This window comes from Thamnophis elegans, chromosome 17 (assembly GCF_009769535.1).
Source record: "Thamnophis elegans isolate rThaEle1 chromosome 17, rThaEle1.pri, whole genome shotgun sequence".
NCBI classification, from domain to species: Eukaryota; Metazoa; Chordata; class Lepidosauria; order Squamata; family Colubridae; genus Thamnophis; species Thamnophis elegans.
Window position 1 is genome coordinate 4,741,320 of NC_045557.1, and position 16,824 is coordinate 4,758,143.

Sequence of the window (16,824 nt, forward strand, 5' to 3'; positions counted from 1 at the left end):
GGTGGCCAGCAACCCCCCCCCCCAAACCCCACCATGGGTTCATCAGAATTCCTGGCAAATTTTCTTTGTAAGAAAGAAAAAAAACACACACACACAAACACACAACAGGCACACACAGTCCAGAGTTTTCATTTTCCCTGCCATGAATTGTTCCTTACAGAAAACCCGGATGTTACATACAAGATGCCTTTCGGAACGGAGGCGTTCACAAAACCGCAAATAGCGACGGGGAGGGGGGGGGAGAGAGAGAGGAGGATGAAGTGGGGGAAAGAGAAGAGTGACCGTCTCCTTGGCAAACCAACCCCCCCCCCCCAAAAAAAACACGTGTTTGTCGCCATTAAAAAAACAACCACCCCCCTCGGCTTCTTCTGGGGTTTAGAAAAATCAAATTTGGGGGCGTAATTTTAATTTGTTTTTCTCCTGTGGGGGTGGGGGTTAAGGAGGATGCTGCCAGCTTGAGACCCCAGCCACCAAGTCACAATGTGACCTGTTGGGAAAGCCCCCCCCCCCCCCCGGGACTTGGGGGAGAGGAAGGAAGGGGGAGACATGCGATCTTCCTCCATCGCGGGGCAAAGATTGGGGGGGGGGTCTGGGACGGAGGACCGGGACCCAACAGGAGCTGTTCAGACCCCCCCCCCCCCGATTAAAGGGTCTCCCCTCCGCACAACCAGGAGCAGGGAAACATTTCAAAGGGAAAAGCTCCTGGGCTTTCTAAATTCCCGCTTCGCAGGCCCCTCCCCGGCAGGATGAGCTTGGCGGCGTTCGTGGTGGTCGCTGTGAGTCAGAGGACCAATCTACGCCCCGTCCCCGTTGCCCCCCCCCCCCCAACAAGGGTCCCCGTCCCCCTTCCCCAGTCTCAATCGTTGGTTTCCGGGTCCGTCTGGGCCATGTAAGCATCCAGCTCGGCGTCCAGGTGTCCTTTCGTTTTCGACATGTAAGCGTCCAGCTGGTTATCCAACTGCTCCTTGGTCAGCGCCGGGCGAGTGGTGCCTCTGCCTCGGCCCCGGCCTCTTCCGCGGCCCCCGAAGCCGCCCCTGGCCCGGCCGGCCATGCCGCGACCTTGGGAAGGGAAAAGAAGATGGGAGGGCAGAGTTAGAAGGCTGCGAAGTGGGGTGGGGAAGAATTAGGTACCCAACCCAGGGTGGATAACAATTGACGATTATTATTTTTTTAATCAGATTTTTTAAAAAAATCAATTTTTTTAGAAAAATAAAATTCAATTGTTTAAAAAAAATTAAAATCCAGATTTTTAAAACTTTTAAAAATTCAGATTTTTAAAACTTTTTGAAATTCAGATTTTTAAAACTTTTTTTAAAAATTCAGATTTTTAAAAATTCAGATTTTTAAACTTTTTTAAAAATTCAGATTTTTAAAACTTTTAGAAATTCAGATTTTTAAAACTTTTAGAAATTCAGATTTTTAAAACTTTTAGAAATTCAGATTTTTAAAACTTTTAAAACTCCTGATTTTTAAAACTTTTAAAAATCCAGATTTATAAAAATTTAAATCCATTTTTTAAAAATTGAATTTATTTTAATAGAATGCTTTTGGGAGTAAAAAAAAAAACCTATCTAAAGATAATTTTCTTCTTAAGATACGTTCATAATTTAGTTTATTCGGCATCAAACGGAGCTTAAGTTATGTATATTCTGCAATATTGGGAGTGTCGGTGAGCCGCCGCGGGACAGAAATGATCCTGGCTCTTTAAAAATGATGATTTAAATGGAGTTGATTTAAAGCAAAACCTTTTTGACTGGGGATTGAAATCAGGGTTGAAATCGTGATCCAAATCGACTTGATTTAAACCCAATCCATCCTAACCCAACCCCAACGATCCCTCCGAGACCGTTCGTCGGGTTCATTAAACTCACCTCTGCCGCCGAGGCCGCCCCGTCCCATGGCTCCTCGGCCCAGGCCACCCCTGCCGGGCCCTGCCCGCCCTCTCATGCCTCCTCTCCTCAGGCCCATCCGGGGGCCGAGACCCCGGCCTCCCCGAAGCAAACTGTATCCTGTAATGAGAGAGGGAGGGGAGAAGGGTCAAACACAGGAATCGCTTTCGGAGATTAAAGCCCTACCAGTAAATTCAAACTGGTTCTAATCCCCCCCCTCCAAACTTCTCAAGCCCCCTCCCCAGGTAAGAAATCACCCCTTCCCCAGGGCAAAAATGAAAGAATCCCACCCTCCAGAAACACACTCACACACTATCAAATTATTCCCCCGTTCTGTTCCACAGTGATGTGGTTTCGCACACAGCCCACCGTCCGTCCGTCCTCCCCGTGGATGTGGCAAACTGGACCCAGTTTAAGATGCCAGTTTTGAACTTTCTCGCCTGCTTCAAAAAACCGACGGTTGCTTCCTGCCATTCCCACAACCACGCAGGTTTGTTTACGGACAGGTAATCCTCAACTTACGACCGTTTGGAAGTTACGAAGGCGCTGAGAAATCAGGGACTTTAGAACCTGCATTTATGAATGCTGCAGCGTTCCCTTCCGTCCAGTAATGATATTTCTATTCTCTTCACTAACGGTTCGGGCAGGCGCGTAAGGTCCGTGATGGCGGCAGGGCGGAGCCTCGCCTTTGTACCGCCTCTGCCTCAGTCACATGACCAAACTTCACACAACTGTGGTGTGGGTGTGTGTGATCGTGGTTTGAGATCTTTCCGGCGAGCTCCCAACAACAAACAAATTCGACAGATCGCTTGACTAACATGATTTGCTTAACAACCATAACGAAAAGAAAAAGGCTGCCGGATTAGGCATGACTGACTTGAGCAATCACCTTGCATAATAATAAGAAATTCTGGTCACAATTGGGGTCGTAAGTTAAGGACTATCTGTATTCTAAAAGACAGCAATATATGAGAAGCACAGAAAAACCCACAACCGGTTTTTCATCTTGCCAAGGGTCACGTTTTTGAGAGCCCGCCCCCCTTACGGCGCACTCACCTCGCAGCGGGATTCCTCCGCGCAACAGCCCCCGCGCTCCGCGTCCCCCGCGCATGGCGCCCCGGGGAAAGCCTCTCTGCCCCATCGGCAGCCCCCGTCCTCCTAAGGCCCCACGAGCCAGGGCTCCCGCCGGGCGGCCTAATCGTGCCTGGATGTTACTTTTCCCCAGACGCTGCTTCAGGCTCTTCTGGAAGAAGGGAGGGTTAGAAGAAGAGGAAGGGCAGGAGGGACAAGCAGGGGGTGCACATGGCACGCCCAGGTGTGAGCTAGCTTACATCACCTATAAGGCAGAAATTTGCATTATTAGCGGCATCCCTGGGGGGGGGGGAGAAAATCACACGGCTGGCTTTTGCTGCAGGAAGACATCACTCTTAAGTTTGGTGGCTGAATGACTACCTCTTAATTCAGTTTTAAGTTAGTAATTAATTAATTTTGAGTCAGTAATTAATTAATTAATTTGAGGGGCTTCCAGAAGGGGGGTTGGGCAAGCTATTTTCCAAGGCACTGAAAAGCCAGACAAGGAATAATGGATGGAAATCGAACAAGGAGAGATTCAACATGGAAATAAGGAGGAGAAATTTCTTGAGTGTAAGATCGATCAACCCATGGGATAGAAGTTGCCTTCAGAAATTGGTGGATCTTCATCGTTGGAAGCTTTCGAGACTGGACCTCCATCAGTCAGAAATGGTGTAGGGCCTGCTTGGGGGGGGGGGGGGGGGGGTTGGACTAGATGACCTGCAAGGTCCCTTCCAACTCTTGTTAATCTGATCTAAGCTTGAGGGCAAGCCAAAGGGGAGAGTAAATGCCCCCCCTCTCCTTTGAATCCATCCAATAAATCCTTCCATTCGCCACCGGTCAGTTAGAACTGAAGCAACTTCTTGGATGAGAAGGGAAAGTTTTCAAAGGGAAAAATTTGTATTTGTATTTGTATTTATTGAGTATTTGTATGCCGCCCTTTTCCCTGAGGGGACTCAGGGCGGCTCACAACAATCAGGGGAAGGGAGTGCAAGACAAGACTTAAAAAGAAAAAAAAAAAAGAAAAAAAAAAAAATCGTGAATAAAAGAAAATTATCCATAAAACACAACATTCACTCAACATTCGGGCGGGGTGAGAGTAATCCTATCCCCAGGCCTGACGGGATAGCCAGATCTTGAGGGCTGTGCGGAAGGCCTGGACTGTGGCGAGGGTACGGATCTCCACGGGGAGGTTGTTCCATAATGTCGGAGCTGCAACTGAGAAGGCTCTCCTCCGCGTAGTCGCCAGTCGGCACTGACTGGCGGATGGAATACGGAGGAGGCCTACTCTGTGCGATCTGATGGGACGCAGGGAGGTAATTGGCAGAAGGCGGTCTCTCAAATAGTCAGATCCACTACCATGGAGCGCTTTATAGGTGGTAAGTAAAACCTTGAAGTGCACCCGACGATCAACAGGTAGCCAGCGCAGCTCACGGAGGATTGGTGTTATATGGGCGAACCGTGGTGCGCCCATGATCACTCGCGCGGCCGCGTTCTGAACTAGCTGAAGTCGCCGGATGCTCTTCAAGGGCAGCCCCATGTAGAGCACATTGCAGTATTCCAGCCTAGAGATCACAAGGGCTCGAGTGACTGTTGTGAGAGCCTCCCGGTCTAGGTAGGGCCGCAACTGGCGCACCAGGCGAACCTGGGCAAATGCCCCCCTGGTCACAGCCGACAAGTGATGGTCAAAACTCAGCTGTGGATCCAGGAGGACTCCCAAGTTGCGGACCCTGTCTGAGGGGTATAAATTTTGCCCCCCCAGCCTGATTGGTGGCACGTTGACCAAATTTTTGGGAGGAAAACACAACAGCCACTCGGTCTTTTCCGGGTTGAGTACCAGTTTGTTAGCTCTCATCCAGTCTTTAACAGCCTCAAGGCCCCGGTTCATCACGTCCACCGCTTCATTGAGTTGGCACGGGGCGGACAGATACAACTGCGTATCGTCCGCATATTGATGGTACTTAATCCCGTGCCTCCGAATGATCTCGCCCAGCGGTTTCATGTATATGTTAAATAGCAGGGGGGACAGAACCGAGCCCTGCGGCACCCCATAGGTTAGGGCCTCGGGGACGATCTCTCCCTCCCCACCAACACCGACTGCGACCTGTCCGAGAGGTAGGAGGAGAACCACTGTAAAACAGTGCCGCCCACCCCCACCTCCCGCAGTCGTCGCAGAAGGATACCATGGTCGATGGTATCGAAAGCCGCTGAGAGGTCGAGGAGAACCAGGATGGACGCATAGCCTCCATCTCTGGCTCTCCAGAGATCATCGGTCAATGCGACCAAAGCGGTTTCAGTGCTGTAACCGGGCCTGAAGCCAGACTGGAAGGGGTCAAGGTAGTTAGCTTCCTCCAAGGTACGCTGTAGCTGTAAGGCCACCACCTTCTCCACAACCTTCCCCAGAAAGGGGAGGTTGGAGACTGGACGATAGTTGTTAAGAACTGCTGGATCCAAAGACGGTTTCTTCAGGAGGGGCCTCACCACCGCCGCCTTAAGCGCGGTGGGGAGGTGTCCCTCCCGAAGAGAGGCGGTAACAACCGCCTGGATCCAGCCTCGTGTCACCTCTCTGCTGTTGGCAGTCAGCCAAGAGGGACACGGGTCCAGTATGCAGGTGGAGGAACTCACAGCTCGCATAGCCTTGTCCACATCCCCAGAGGCAACATCCTGAAACTCAACCCAGAGATGGTCTACCAAGTTATTCCCCTGTGTCCCGGCTGGATCTGCAGGGGTGGAGTCCAGTTCCGATCGAAACCGAGCAATTTTGTCCGCCAAGAACTGACTATATTCCTCAGCCTTACCCTGCAGGGGGTTCCCCGTCTCCCTCCTATTTAGGAGGGAGCGGGTTATCCTGAACAGGGCGGCTGGGCGAGACTCGGCGGACGCTACCAAGGAGGCAATGTGTGATCTTTTGGCGGTTCTCAATGCCCAAACATACTCCTTGGTGCAAGCTGTCAACAGTGCTCGGTTCGATACGGACCTGTCGGATCTCCACCGGTGCTCTAGGCGTCTCCTCCGGCGCTTTATCTCGCGGAGCTCCTCGGTGAACCAAGGGGGTCTCCGCGAGCCGCTGACCCGGAGGGGCCGTAGTGGCGCAATTCGGTCTAGAGACTCTGATGCCGCCGAGTGCCAGGCCGCAGCAATAGTCTCCGCCGAACTGTGGGCGAGAGCATCTGGAATGACCCCAAGCTCCGTCTGGAACCTAACAGGGTCCATCAGTCGCCTGGGGCGGAACCACCTGGTCGGTTCCTCCTCCCTACGGTGGGGGTTTGGCCTCCGGAAGTCTAGCCTCAGTAGGTAGTGGTCTGACCACGACAGGGGAGTGATCTCATTTCCCCTCAGACCAAGATCATAACTCCACTGCTCCGAGAGGAATACGAGGTCGAGTGTATGTCCTGCCAAGTGGGTAGGGCCTCGAATTACCTGGGTCAGGCCCATGGCTGTCATGGAGGCCATGAACTCCTGCGCTCCATCCGAGTGTTCACCGAGCGAAGGCAAATTGAAGTCCCCCAGAACCATTAGTCTAGGGAACTCAATTGCTAGCTCGGCTATTGACTCGAGGAGCGCAGGGAGGGCCGCTGCAACGCAGTTGGGAGGCAGGTACGTTAGCAGCAAACCCGCTTGACCCTTGAGGTCCAACTTCACTAGCAGGGACTCACACCCGACAAGCTCCGGAGCAGGGAGCCTACGAGGAGCTAAAGACTCCCGGACTACAATAGCCACACCGCCACCCCTTCCCTGGGCTCTCGGCTGATGAAGCACCTGAAACCCGTCTGGGCACAGCTCTACGAGGGGGACTCCTCCCTCCGTGCCCAGCCATGTTTCAGTAATACATGCCAGGTCTGCCCCCTCGTCTACAATCAAGTCCCGGACGAGGGGAGCCTTATGGGTAACAGACCTGGCATTTAGCGACAGCAGCCTGAGACCAGGGTCCTGATCGCTCACGCCATCTGACCTTGGAGTGGGACTCATAGGGCCGGAAGGAGGGATCTCTGCAATATAGCGAACCCTCCTTCCCCTATAATGGCCAGCCCTAAAGTCCCCGCCATATCTGCCTCTCCCTGTTATGATCGCAATGCTCCGACTCTCTCCCGTGGGCATAATTCCCCCAACCACCCCAATGGCCCCCGCTTGCCCCGCCAGGTCCTCCGAATCAGGCATACTCAGACACTCACACAGGCAGTCCCCACAATATAATTAAAACACAAAAAGAATACAACAATAATACTGCTAAAAGTGGGTCTTTCATACTAACTCATTCAGTCCCACGCACTCACATTCACACCATCCCAGACAATCTCATGCACTCAACAAACCAATTTAAAAATTAAAATTTAAAAATTAAAAAAAAGGAAGTCCAGATGCCTTTTGGGGGAGAGGGTGCATGGGGGGGAAAGCACTTTTGGGACAGAGGATCCCATTCCACAAAAGGATAGGACGTGAGGAAAAGAGATCTCAGCCGTAAGTTTTAAAAATGGGCTTGGCTCGAGAAGGAAGATCCACGTTACCCTTTCAAATGCCTTTTTGCGGGTGGAAAAGCATGAACAGCAATAGTCCTTAGACTTATATACCACTTCACAGTGCTTTATAGTCCTCCCTAAGCAGTTCACAGCATATTCTCCCCAGACCATCTGGGCCCTCGGAAGGATGGAAGGCCAAGTGTCCCTGTAATGGAATTTGCCACGTTACAAGCCTAGAGAGATGAAAACAGTACAGGATTCTCTCGTGTGTGTGTGTGTGTGTGTATAAATGGCTCTATGTGTGTATGTATTATGTGTGTGTTTCATCATAACTCTGGAATGCCTCGAGCAATTTCAATCAAACTTGGTACACAGATGACTTACTCTCTGGAGAAAAATACTGGGGGTGGTGGTGTAAGACACCCCTAACACCCCTCGGGTGGGTGGGTGTTCCGTTAAGATGCAGCCTGTTGTGCCTTAAAATGGCTTCTACTGTACAGCGCAGTGGAGTTGCATGATAACGGCTTGAGAGTACTCCACAACAGGGCTCCCTCTGATAAGATACAGCCTGTTGTGCCTTAAAATGGCTTCTACTGTACAGCGCAGTGGAGTTGCATGATAACGGCTTCAGAGTACTGCACAACGGGGCTCCCTCTGATAAGGGGGAAAATCCAGCATTAGAAATAACATTTGGTCCAAACATTTCCCCCCCCCCAGCAAGAGGGGTGGAATCCTATCCCCAAACAATACTGGGTTTTGTTCCCATATATATATATATATATAATATAAATATATATAAAAAACAGTGGCCACTTTCATTCACATCTCTCCCCGGCGCTCTGGCTGTGAATTTGCAACCGGCCGACGTTTCTAAAGAGAAGAAAGGGCAGAGTTTTGCTAATAATTCACCCGACTGTGTTCAAAAGGAGAGAGGGACCATGGCCTGAAATTCAGCCCTGCGGGATCCAATTGGGATCGTTTACAGGGATCAGAGGTTTCGCCTTCCGAGCTTTTTGGGATTGCCGGAGCCCATCCTCACTGTCACCCTCCAAGTCCTTTCCCATCCACCCGCAGCTGCTGAGTGTCTCCTCCCCCGGCCTCACCTGCTTGAGTTTCAAGGCAGCCTGGACGGAAGGCCTGTTTTCCATCTGCTGGGCCAGCCTCCGGTTTCGAGCACTGGCTAATTGCTGCTGCTGCATAGTGGCGCGAATATTCACCGGGATCGGCTGTTTGTTCTTCAGCATATTAGTGAAGCTTCAAGGTCGAACAAAACGGGGGTGTTTAAGCAAAAGGTTTCATGATAAACCCACTTTAAGAGGCATTTCACAGCCCTCTCAGAGCAGAAGGGAGGCGGGCGCACAGCTGCATCCCACGAATTTTTTTTTTTTTTAATAAACGCAATAAAGGTGGTTACACACACACACAAGATCCCGTTTAAAGCGTAATGGGAACGCTTTTCTTTTTGTTTTCCTCATTTTTCCACAAAGCGTGCGGGGGGTGGGGGAGGGGGACAGACGGGGGGGGGGGGGAACGACAGACACACACAACATTCGAAAGGCGTGGATGGAAAACCAGAGACGGATGATGTCCGGATAAAATCAAGCAAAGGTGGGAAACGGGACAGAGCGAAGCAGAAGTGGCGGTGAAGAGACGGGGAGGAGGGCTGAGAGGGGAGGGGGAGGGATGCCTAAGTAGACAAGGGAGGGAGAGAGGGAGGTTTGGAGGATATTAAGAAAAGAACTGCTGGGTTACTCCCAAAGCTACAACCTTCTAGAGACCAGGACAAATAAAGGAGATCAAAATGAAAGAATAGCGAATACTGCAAGCTCCCTCCAAGCCACCATCTTAGCAATAGCAGTTAGACTTATATACCGCTTCATAGGGCTTTCAGCCCTCTCTAAGCGGTTTACAGAGTCAGCGTATCGCCCCCACAGTCTGGGTCCTCATTTTACCCACCTCGGAAGGATGGAAGGCTGAGTCAACCCTGAGCCGGTGAGATTTGAACAGCCGAACTGCAGAACTGCAGTCAGCTGAAGTAGCCTGCAGTGCTGCACTCTAACCACTGCGCCACCTCGGCTCTTGGCGTCCTGAAACTGGCATTGAGGGAAGTATCCCGAAACAATAAACCTGGCTCACCCTTTTTCTAGTTCTAGTTCCACCTTAGGCATGGAAGCCAGCTGGGCGACTTTGGGGCCCATCACTAGGACACAACTGTGGCCCAACGTTTCTGTTGTTAAGTGAGACATTTGAGTAATTTCTACCCCATTTTGCGACCTTCCCTGCCGCAGTTATTAGGTGAAAGGCTGCAGCTGTTAAAACGAGGGTCGGAGTTGTTCAGTCAATGCAGCTTCCCCACTGACTTGGCTTGCAACGAGTGTACGAGTCGGTTTGCCAAGCTGAATTTTGACCCCGGGATGCTGCAACGTTTGTTAAGCGTGAGAAACGAGGAGTCATTGGCCACTTTTTCAAGCGGTATTGTAACTTTGGTCACTAAACAAACTGTTGCGAACCGAGACTATCAAGATCTTCTCCAGGGAAGAAAAAATACCGTGAAAACATCCCAGCCATCATACAGATTACGTATTACCTGCAGATTTTTAAAAAAATACTGAGTTACTATACTCTTCTGCTGGAAATTTAGGCCAATTAACCTAGGAATATCATTTAAGACAGAAGGGGAAAGAAAAGCGAAAAGCTTTGGGCAACAGCCGGACGTTTGAACTCACAAGAGACACGGACGCGGAGGAAGAGGAGTGCAGAGGAGAGGAAGGAGCAGGTGATGGAGCCAAGCACTTGCCTCTTACAAGGCCCCCGAGGAGCCTTCGGGCTGGTCAGAGTGGCCAGCTGCCTGCCTCTTACAGCACAGACCACACGAGCTCACACGCGTGTCTGCCTCGGGCACGGCAGGAAGCCTCCCGCAGCTGCGGTGACATGCTACCACACCGCGGGTGTAATACCACACATCTCTAGAATATGAACACACGTGGAAGAAAAAAAGGAGGGCGTTTTCCTCAGGACACATCCCACCACGCAAACCGGTTTTTTTTGGTGTTTTTTTGGGCCGGTTAAGACCGACACGCGTTTTGCCCTTTTCAACCTGGTGTACCACGGCGGGCTGCGGGATCGAAGGGCAGCGGGGAGCTGCCCGCGCGGCTCTCGGGTGCCTCTGGATAGATTACAAGCATCGCAAAGACCGCTCTTGCTCTGGATACCAAACACGAGTTTACAGAACTAAAAAAAAAAAAAAGAACGTAAAAAATAAAAAGATCTTATGAGCTGAAGGTGGCCGTTGGGATTCCTCACCGCTCGTTAAGAGACATCTTGCTGGTGCTCTTAAGCACGACTTTCGGGGCTGACTGCGTGGCCATCTCCGGTGCCCAGAACCTGCGCAAAGAAAGGAGGATGTTATTACAAGAGCCCGGTTTATTTATTTATATATCCTGCCTTTAATATTGTATTTTTTTCAAATAGCTCCAGCTGGCGGACATATCCAAGGCGCTTTCTCCTTCCTATTTTCCTCCCTGTGAGGTATTATTTATTTACTTATTTTATTTATTTATGGGGTTTGTATGCCGCCCACTCTCAAGAGACTCCTCTTGAGTAATAGAAAGCCTATTACTCAGGGCGGCTTACAAATAAAAAGGAAGGGGGAACATACAAAAAAAAACAAAACACAACATTAAAATTTCACAACGTTCATTAACTTAGGAGGGGGCTGGATAAATCAACAGCCCCAGGCCTGCCGAAACAGCCAGGTCTTAATCGCTTTGTGGAAGGCCGGAAGGGTAGTAAGGGTCCGGATCTCCATGGGAAGATCGTTCCATAGGGCCGGAGCAGCTACAGAGAAGGCCCTCCCCCGGGAGGTCGCCAGCCGACATTGACCGGCAGATGGAATCCGGAGGAGGCCTAGTCTGTGCGATCTAATAGGTCTCTGGGAGGTAAATGGCAGGAGGCGGTCTCTCAGGTACCCAGGTCCTATACCATGTAGGTAGGTCCCACCGAGAGGGAGGGATTAGCCCAAAGTCATTTAAGACAGGGGTTACCAACCTTTCGGACCTCAGGGAGCACTAAATTCATAATTTTAAATCCCACAGACCCCTAATACGATTTTTTTTAAAAAAAAATAGCATTTAGTGCAATATAAAAAATGCAAATAATTTTTCTGCGGACCACCAAAACTTTCTCGCGGACCACCAGTTTGTGACCGCTGATCTAAGATGTTTCATGCCTGAGGCGGGAATAGAACTCCCCGTCTCCTGGTGATTGGCCCAGAGTCACCCAGCCAGATTTCTTATTTAAAGTATGACTAGAATTCACGGCTCCTGGCGATTGGGTGCTTTCTTGCCTAGGACCTTAATTACGACCCCAAACTGGCTCAGTTTTCTGTTTTTATTTATTTTTCTCAATATTCTTGATTACCGACTCCTAAGGACCACTGGAAACTGACCAACTGCCCACCAGAAGAATGGAATAGAATAACTTCATTGTTGCCTTGAATGTACACTTAACTGGCACATATTAAAAGTGAAATATCGTTGCATGCAGCTCTTAAAAGGTTTGCCCCCTCCAATGTAACACTAGATAAACATAGCAAGATAAATAAAGTCACATAGATTATATGAATTTGGAACGAGCTCCCCGTGGAGATTCGGACCCTCACCACCCTCCAGGCCTTCCGCAAAGCCCTTAAAACCTGGCTGTTCCGACAGGCCTGGGGCTAATGAGTTTTTGCCCCCCCTCGAATGGTATGGTTGTTGAGTGTTTTAAATTGTGGTATTGTTCTGTTCGTGTTCTTTTTTCTTATTTGTAACCCCCCTGACTTGGGTTGTGAGCCGCCCTGAGTCCCCTCGGGGGGGAAAAGGGCGGCATAGAAATATAATAAATTCAATTCAATTCAATGAATCCCGAGCTGTGGAGCCAGCAGCTACAGAAGCTCCTTAGGCCATTGAGGGGAGGGGGGGGACTCCCCCCCCCTCTCCACCAGCCTACCCTGCAGGGTTCTCGTAGTAAGGGAAATTTCAGGAACCCTTGATTCAGAATCCAATATGGGCTTTTAGAGGAGGGAATAAATTTTAGGTAGAAAAGGTAGAAATTTTAGGTAGAGGTAGAAATGAGAGGGAAAATAAGTTTACGAATGCCAATCATTGCTAGCATGGAAAATAAAGATGTATAAAACTAGGTCCATGGCAAGGGAAAAATTGAAAAGAAAATTGTAAATAGGCTCTAGTTATTAATATTCTTGTCATAGCTACTGACTTTTTCTTTGGCTTTGCTTTAATTGCAACTGCTATCCCTGTCTTTTCAATTAAAATAAATGAAATAAAAGGTATTTCATTAAATATTGTATGCATAAACGTGGATCAAATTTAAATATTTTCAAAAAATAAAACATAAAAATTATAAAATAAAAAATATACAGACGCCTCAGATGGGATATGTAGTCCAAAAGACCCCCCCCCCAAAATAAGCGGCAGGTTGGGGGGGGAATGAGCACAAGGGAGCAGCCCCACCCCCTCTCCACCGGAAGTGCCCGCCCCACTTCCGGTAGGCCGCGTTTCGAGCCTGTCACGTGGCCAACGGTCCTGGGGAATCCCTCCAAACCCCACCGGGCCGCCGCCGCCCCCCCCCCACGCGGTTTCCCTCACCGTCGGGGTCGAAGCTCGCCCTGCTTGTTTTGCGGCTCTGCCGGCGGCTGCGACGGGAGGCTCCGTTCAGGCCTCGCCCGGCCGGCCCCGTCGGATGCCCTGAACGCCAAGATGGTGGCGGTGTGGTTCTCCCCGTCACTTATTCGACCCTCCCGGAGCAGCAAGGACGCGCTCTCCGCCGCCGCTGCTGTTGTCGCTGCTCCGCCGCCGCGGCTTTCTCCTGCTCTCAAATCTCCCCTCAGAAAAAGCCCGGCAAAATGGCGCCGCCCAAGGCTTGGCTTTCTTCACGGGCTCGCGCATGCGCCGGCGAGGGGCAGGAGAGGAAAAACAAACGGCTCCCCCCTCGTCTCCTCTCCCGAGTTGCGCAGGCGCAGAAGAGCGAACGCGCGAGCGAGAGACAAGGGCGGGGCCCCAAGAGCGGCGCCGAGCGACGAATAGCGACTCGTGTAGCCGCCGAGGGGCGGAGCTTCACTTCTCCATTCATCAGGCGGCTGGCAGGCCGCGAGGGGGCGGTGCTCGGCGGCTGTGGGCGGGGCTTCATGTTTTTTTATGAATGGGAAGGAACTTTTTAACTTTTTAATAAAAAGTTTTTCTTTGTCTCCCTTTCTTTTAAACCTCGGAGTTGATTCCCAAAGAGGCTGTTCGCAGCATGGCTGGTTCCCCCTGTATGGAAAAGTGTGAAGTTTTTGCATTTTGCTGGCCAAGCCCCCCCCACATGGCCATTTTGCGAGTGCGCCCACAAAACCACACTCCAGACTCCTGCTGTGGCCCTGGGTCTACCTCCCTGCTTCCCCCAAGCTCCCCTCTTGGGAGGACTAGCTGTATTGTAAATACAGGCCGGTTGTCAGGTCCCTGAATGCTTATCATGTGACCTGTGAAGATGCTGGATGATGGTCGTAAGTGTGAGGACAGATCCTGAATCACTTTTTTTACAGTTTCGTCGTAAGTCTGAACAGCCGCTCCATGAACGGCTGTGAGTTCAGGTTGTAAGGGAAAGGTTCCCCTTGCATATACGTGCTCCAGACTCCAGGGGGCGCTGCTCATCTCCGTTTCAAAGCCGAAGAGCCAGCGCTGTCTGAAGACGTCTCTGTGGTCATGTGGCCGGCATGACTCAACACTTCCCTTCCCACCAAAGGTGGTTCCTATTTTTCTACTTGCATTTTTTAAAGTGCTTTCGAACTGCTAGGTTGGCAGAAGCTGGGACAAGTCACGGGAGCTCCCTCCGTTACGCGGCGCTGGGGATTCGAACCGCCGAACTGCCGATCTTTCTCATCGGCAAGCTCAGCGTCTTAGCCCCTGAGCCACCGTGTCCCTCTTGGCTTAGGAGCCCCCTACTGCCTTCCACCCCTCTTCCCACAACGCCCCCCCACCCGCTTTCCCTGACTCCCCCCCCCCCGAAAGACCAAACCAGGCGCAGTGCACACAAAACGGCTTTAATCAGCAACGGTGTCTCAGCAGGTGGTTACAAGGCACTTCGGGGTGCTCCCGGGTGGGCCGAGAAGCCGCGAGAAGAGGGGGAAATAGGCGTTGCGGAAGGGACAGCAAACGGCTGCTGGGCTCGAACCGCCCACCTCCAAAGCGTTGCGTTCCCGCGACGGCCGCCAGCCGCTCAGGTTTCCTCGGAAAAGAAAGGGTTGCAGGCCACGGTTAAGGCCGCCACCAGGATCACGAACTCCTGGAAATCGACCTCCCCGTCGCCGTTCTCGTCCAGATCGTGCATGATCTTGTCCACCACCTCCGGATCCCTCTGGGTCTGGAAGAGAAAGCGGACCAGGATTTGGGGTGGAAGCCAGCGGGGTGACTGTAGGCTCATGACTAGGAGACTGGGAGTTCTAGTCCCACTTTGGGCACGCTATCCGGCTGGGTGCACTTTGGGCCGATCGCCAGGAGAATGGGAGTTCTAGTCCCGCCGTAGGCATGAAAGCCAGCTGGGTGACTTTCAAACCATCACCAGGAGATTGGGAACTCTAGCCCCGCCTTAGGTGCAAAAGCCAGCTGGGTGACTTTGGGCCAATCGCCAGGAGAATGGGAGTTCTAGTCCCGCCGTAGGCATGAAAGCCAGCTGGGTGACTTTCAAACCATCACCAGGAGATTGGGAACTCTAGCCCCGCCTTAGGCGCAAAAGCCAGCTGGGTGACTTTGGGCCCATCCCCAGGAAATTGGGACTTCTAGTCCTACCTTAGAAGTTGAGCAAACGTTGGACGAGTCAAAATGGAGCTAGAAGGGACCTTGGAGGTCTTCTAGTCCAGCCCCCTGCTCAAGTAGGAGACCATATCCAATTACAGACAAATGATTTTCCAATCTCTTCTTGAAACCCCCCAGTGAGGGAGAAGGAAGGAAGGAAGGAAGGAGAAAGTAGAATAACAGAATAACAGAGTTGAAAGGGATCTTGGAGGTCTTCTAGTCCAGCCCCCTGCTCAAGTAGGAGACCATATCCAATTACAGACAAACGGTTTTCCAATCTCTTCTTGAAACCCCCCAGTGATGGAGAAGGAAGGAAGGAAGGAAGGAAGGAAGGAAGGAAGGAAGGAAGGAAGGAAGGAAAAAGAATAGCAGAATAGACGAGTTGGAAGGGACCTTGGAGGTCTTCTAGTCCAGCCCCCTGCTCAAGCAGGAGACCCTCGCCTAGGTCACTCCTGACCAAGAGCTGTCTAGCCTCTTCTTAAAAACCTCCCTCAACTTCTTGTGGCCAGTAGTCCCACTGGTTAATTGTTCTCAACGTCAGGAAATCCCTCCTTAGTCCCAGGCTGCTTCTCTCCTTGGTTAGTTTCCATCCATTGTGGTGCTTTGGAGAATAAATTGACCCTCCACCCCTCTTCTTTGGGGCAGCCCCCCCCCCCAAAATATTGGAAGACTCCTATCATGTCCCCCCCTAGTCCTTCCCTTCTCTAGATCAGAAGACGACCTGTCTCTCTTCTGACAGGTTGAAGAGAAAAGCCGGGGGGGGGGGGGAGAAAACCCCGATTTAAACAGAAGGACCGGGGGGGGGGGACGTCTGTCCTACCTCCAAGAGCCCCCCCAGCTCATTCTCCAGCAATTCCTTCAGCTCCTTCTTGCTGAGCTTGTGCTTGTCGCCTTCCTTGCCCGAGTAGTTGTGGAAGACGGAGATGAGGGCATCCACGGCTCTTTCCAACTGCGATGCCATCCTAGGTCCTGCCGGGGGGGGGGGGGGGAGAGAGAGAGAGAGAGAGGATGCTGAAGGCTCTCACCTGTATGGGAGGCAATCCAGGTATTGTCTGTCTAAAGGCCACCTGGGAGGGAGAAGGAGGGAGGGAGGGAGAGAGAGGAAACACTTTTGTTTCCTTCCTTCCTTCCTTCCTTCTTTCCTTCCTCTTTTCCCTCCACCTATTTATCTATATATCCATCTATGTATATTCCTTCCTCCCTCCCTCTGTTTTCTTCCCTCTCCTTCCTTCCTATTCATCTACCCATCTTCATCCTTCCTTCCCCTTCCATCCACCTATTTATCTATCTCTCCTTCTATCTCTGTTCCTTTCTCCCTCCCTCCCTGTCCATTTATGTATCTATCCATCTCTCTTCCTTCATCCCACCCTCCCTAACGTCCGTTTTTCTCCCTCCCTCCCATCTTATTTCATTCCTGTCTTCCTACTTTCCTACCCAACCATCTATTTATCTATCTAGCCTCCTTCCTTCCTTCCCTCCACCTATTTATCTATATACCCATCTATCTATATTCCTCCCTCCCTCCCTCAGTTTTCTTCCCTCTCCTTCCTTCCCTTCCCCTATTCATCTACCCATCTT

At 51.1% G+C, this 16,824-nt stretch overlaps 2 protein-coding genes across 6 annotated transcripts in view; both read right to left on the reverse strand.

The window, feature by feature from the left end:
* Window positions 1-113: 113 nt before the first annotated feature.
* Window positions 114-13,387, reverse strand: CHTOP (chromatin target of PRMT1). 3 transcript variants are annotated; one of them, XM_032234012.1, is made up of 6 exons: window positions 13,063-13,387; window positions 10,721-10,801; window positions 8,521-8,671; window positions 2,946-3,132; window positions 1,872-2,009; window positions 114-1,059 (listed from the first exon to the last, which is right to left on the reverse strand). In XM_032234012.1, exons 2-6 carry the CDS (start codon window positions 10,783-10,785, stop codon window positions 857-859), a joined length of 744 nt encoding a protein of 247 aa, XP_032089903.1. In that variant the 5' UTR covers window positions 10,786-10,801; window positions 13,063-13,387; the 3' UTR covers window positions 114-856. The 3 variants fall into 3 exon arrangements, with proteins under 3 accessions (XP_032089903.1, XP_032089904.1, XP_032089905.1); XM_032234013.1 differs by having other exon boundaries at window positions 2,946-3,129; window positions 13,063-13,386; XM_032234014.1 differs by lacking the exons at window positions 114-1,059; window positions 1,872-2,009 and having other exon boundaries at window positions 3,046-3,225.
* A 1,102-nt stretch (window positions 13,388-14,489) lies between these two features.
* The window catches only part of S100A1 (S100 calcium binding protein A1), a 39,335-nt gene continuing 37,000 nt past the window's right edge, over window positions 14,490-16,824 (reverse strand). For all 3 annotated transcript variants that reach the window (XM_032234025.1, XM_032234027.1, XM_032234026.1), the window contains 2 exons: window positions 16,067-16,215; window positions 14,490-14,815 (listed from right to left, as the gene is read on the reverse strand). In XM_032234025.1, coding sequence (XP_032089916.1) covers window positions 14,672-14,815; window positions 16,067-16,215 — 293 coding nt within the window. In that variant the 3' untranslated portion in view covers window positions 14,490-14,671. The remainder of the gene's footprint in view (window positions 14,816-16,066; window positions 16,216-16,824) is intronic.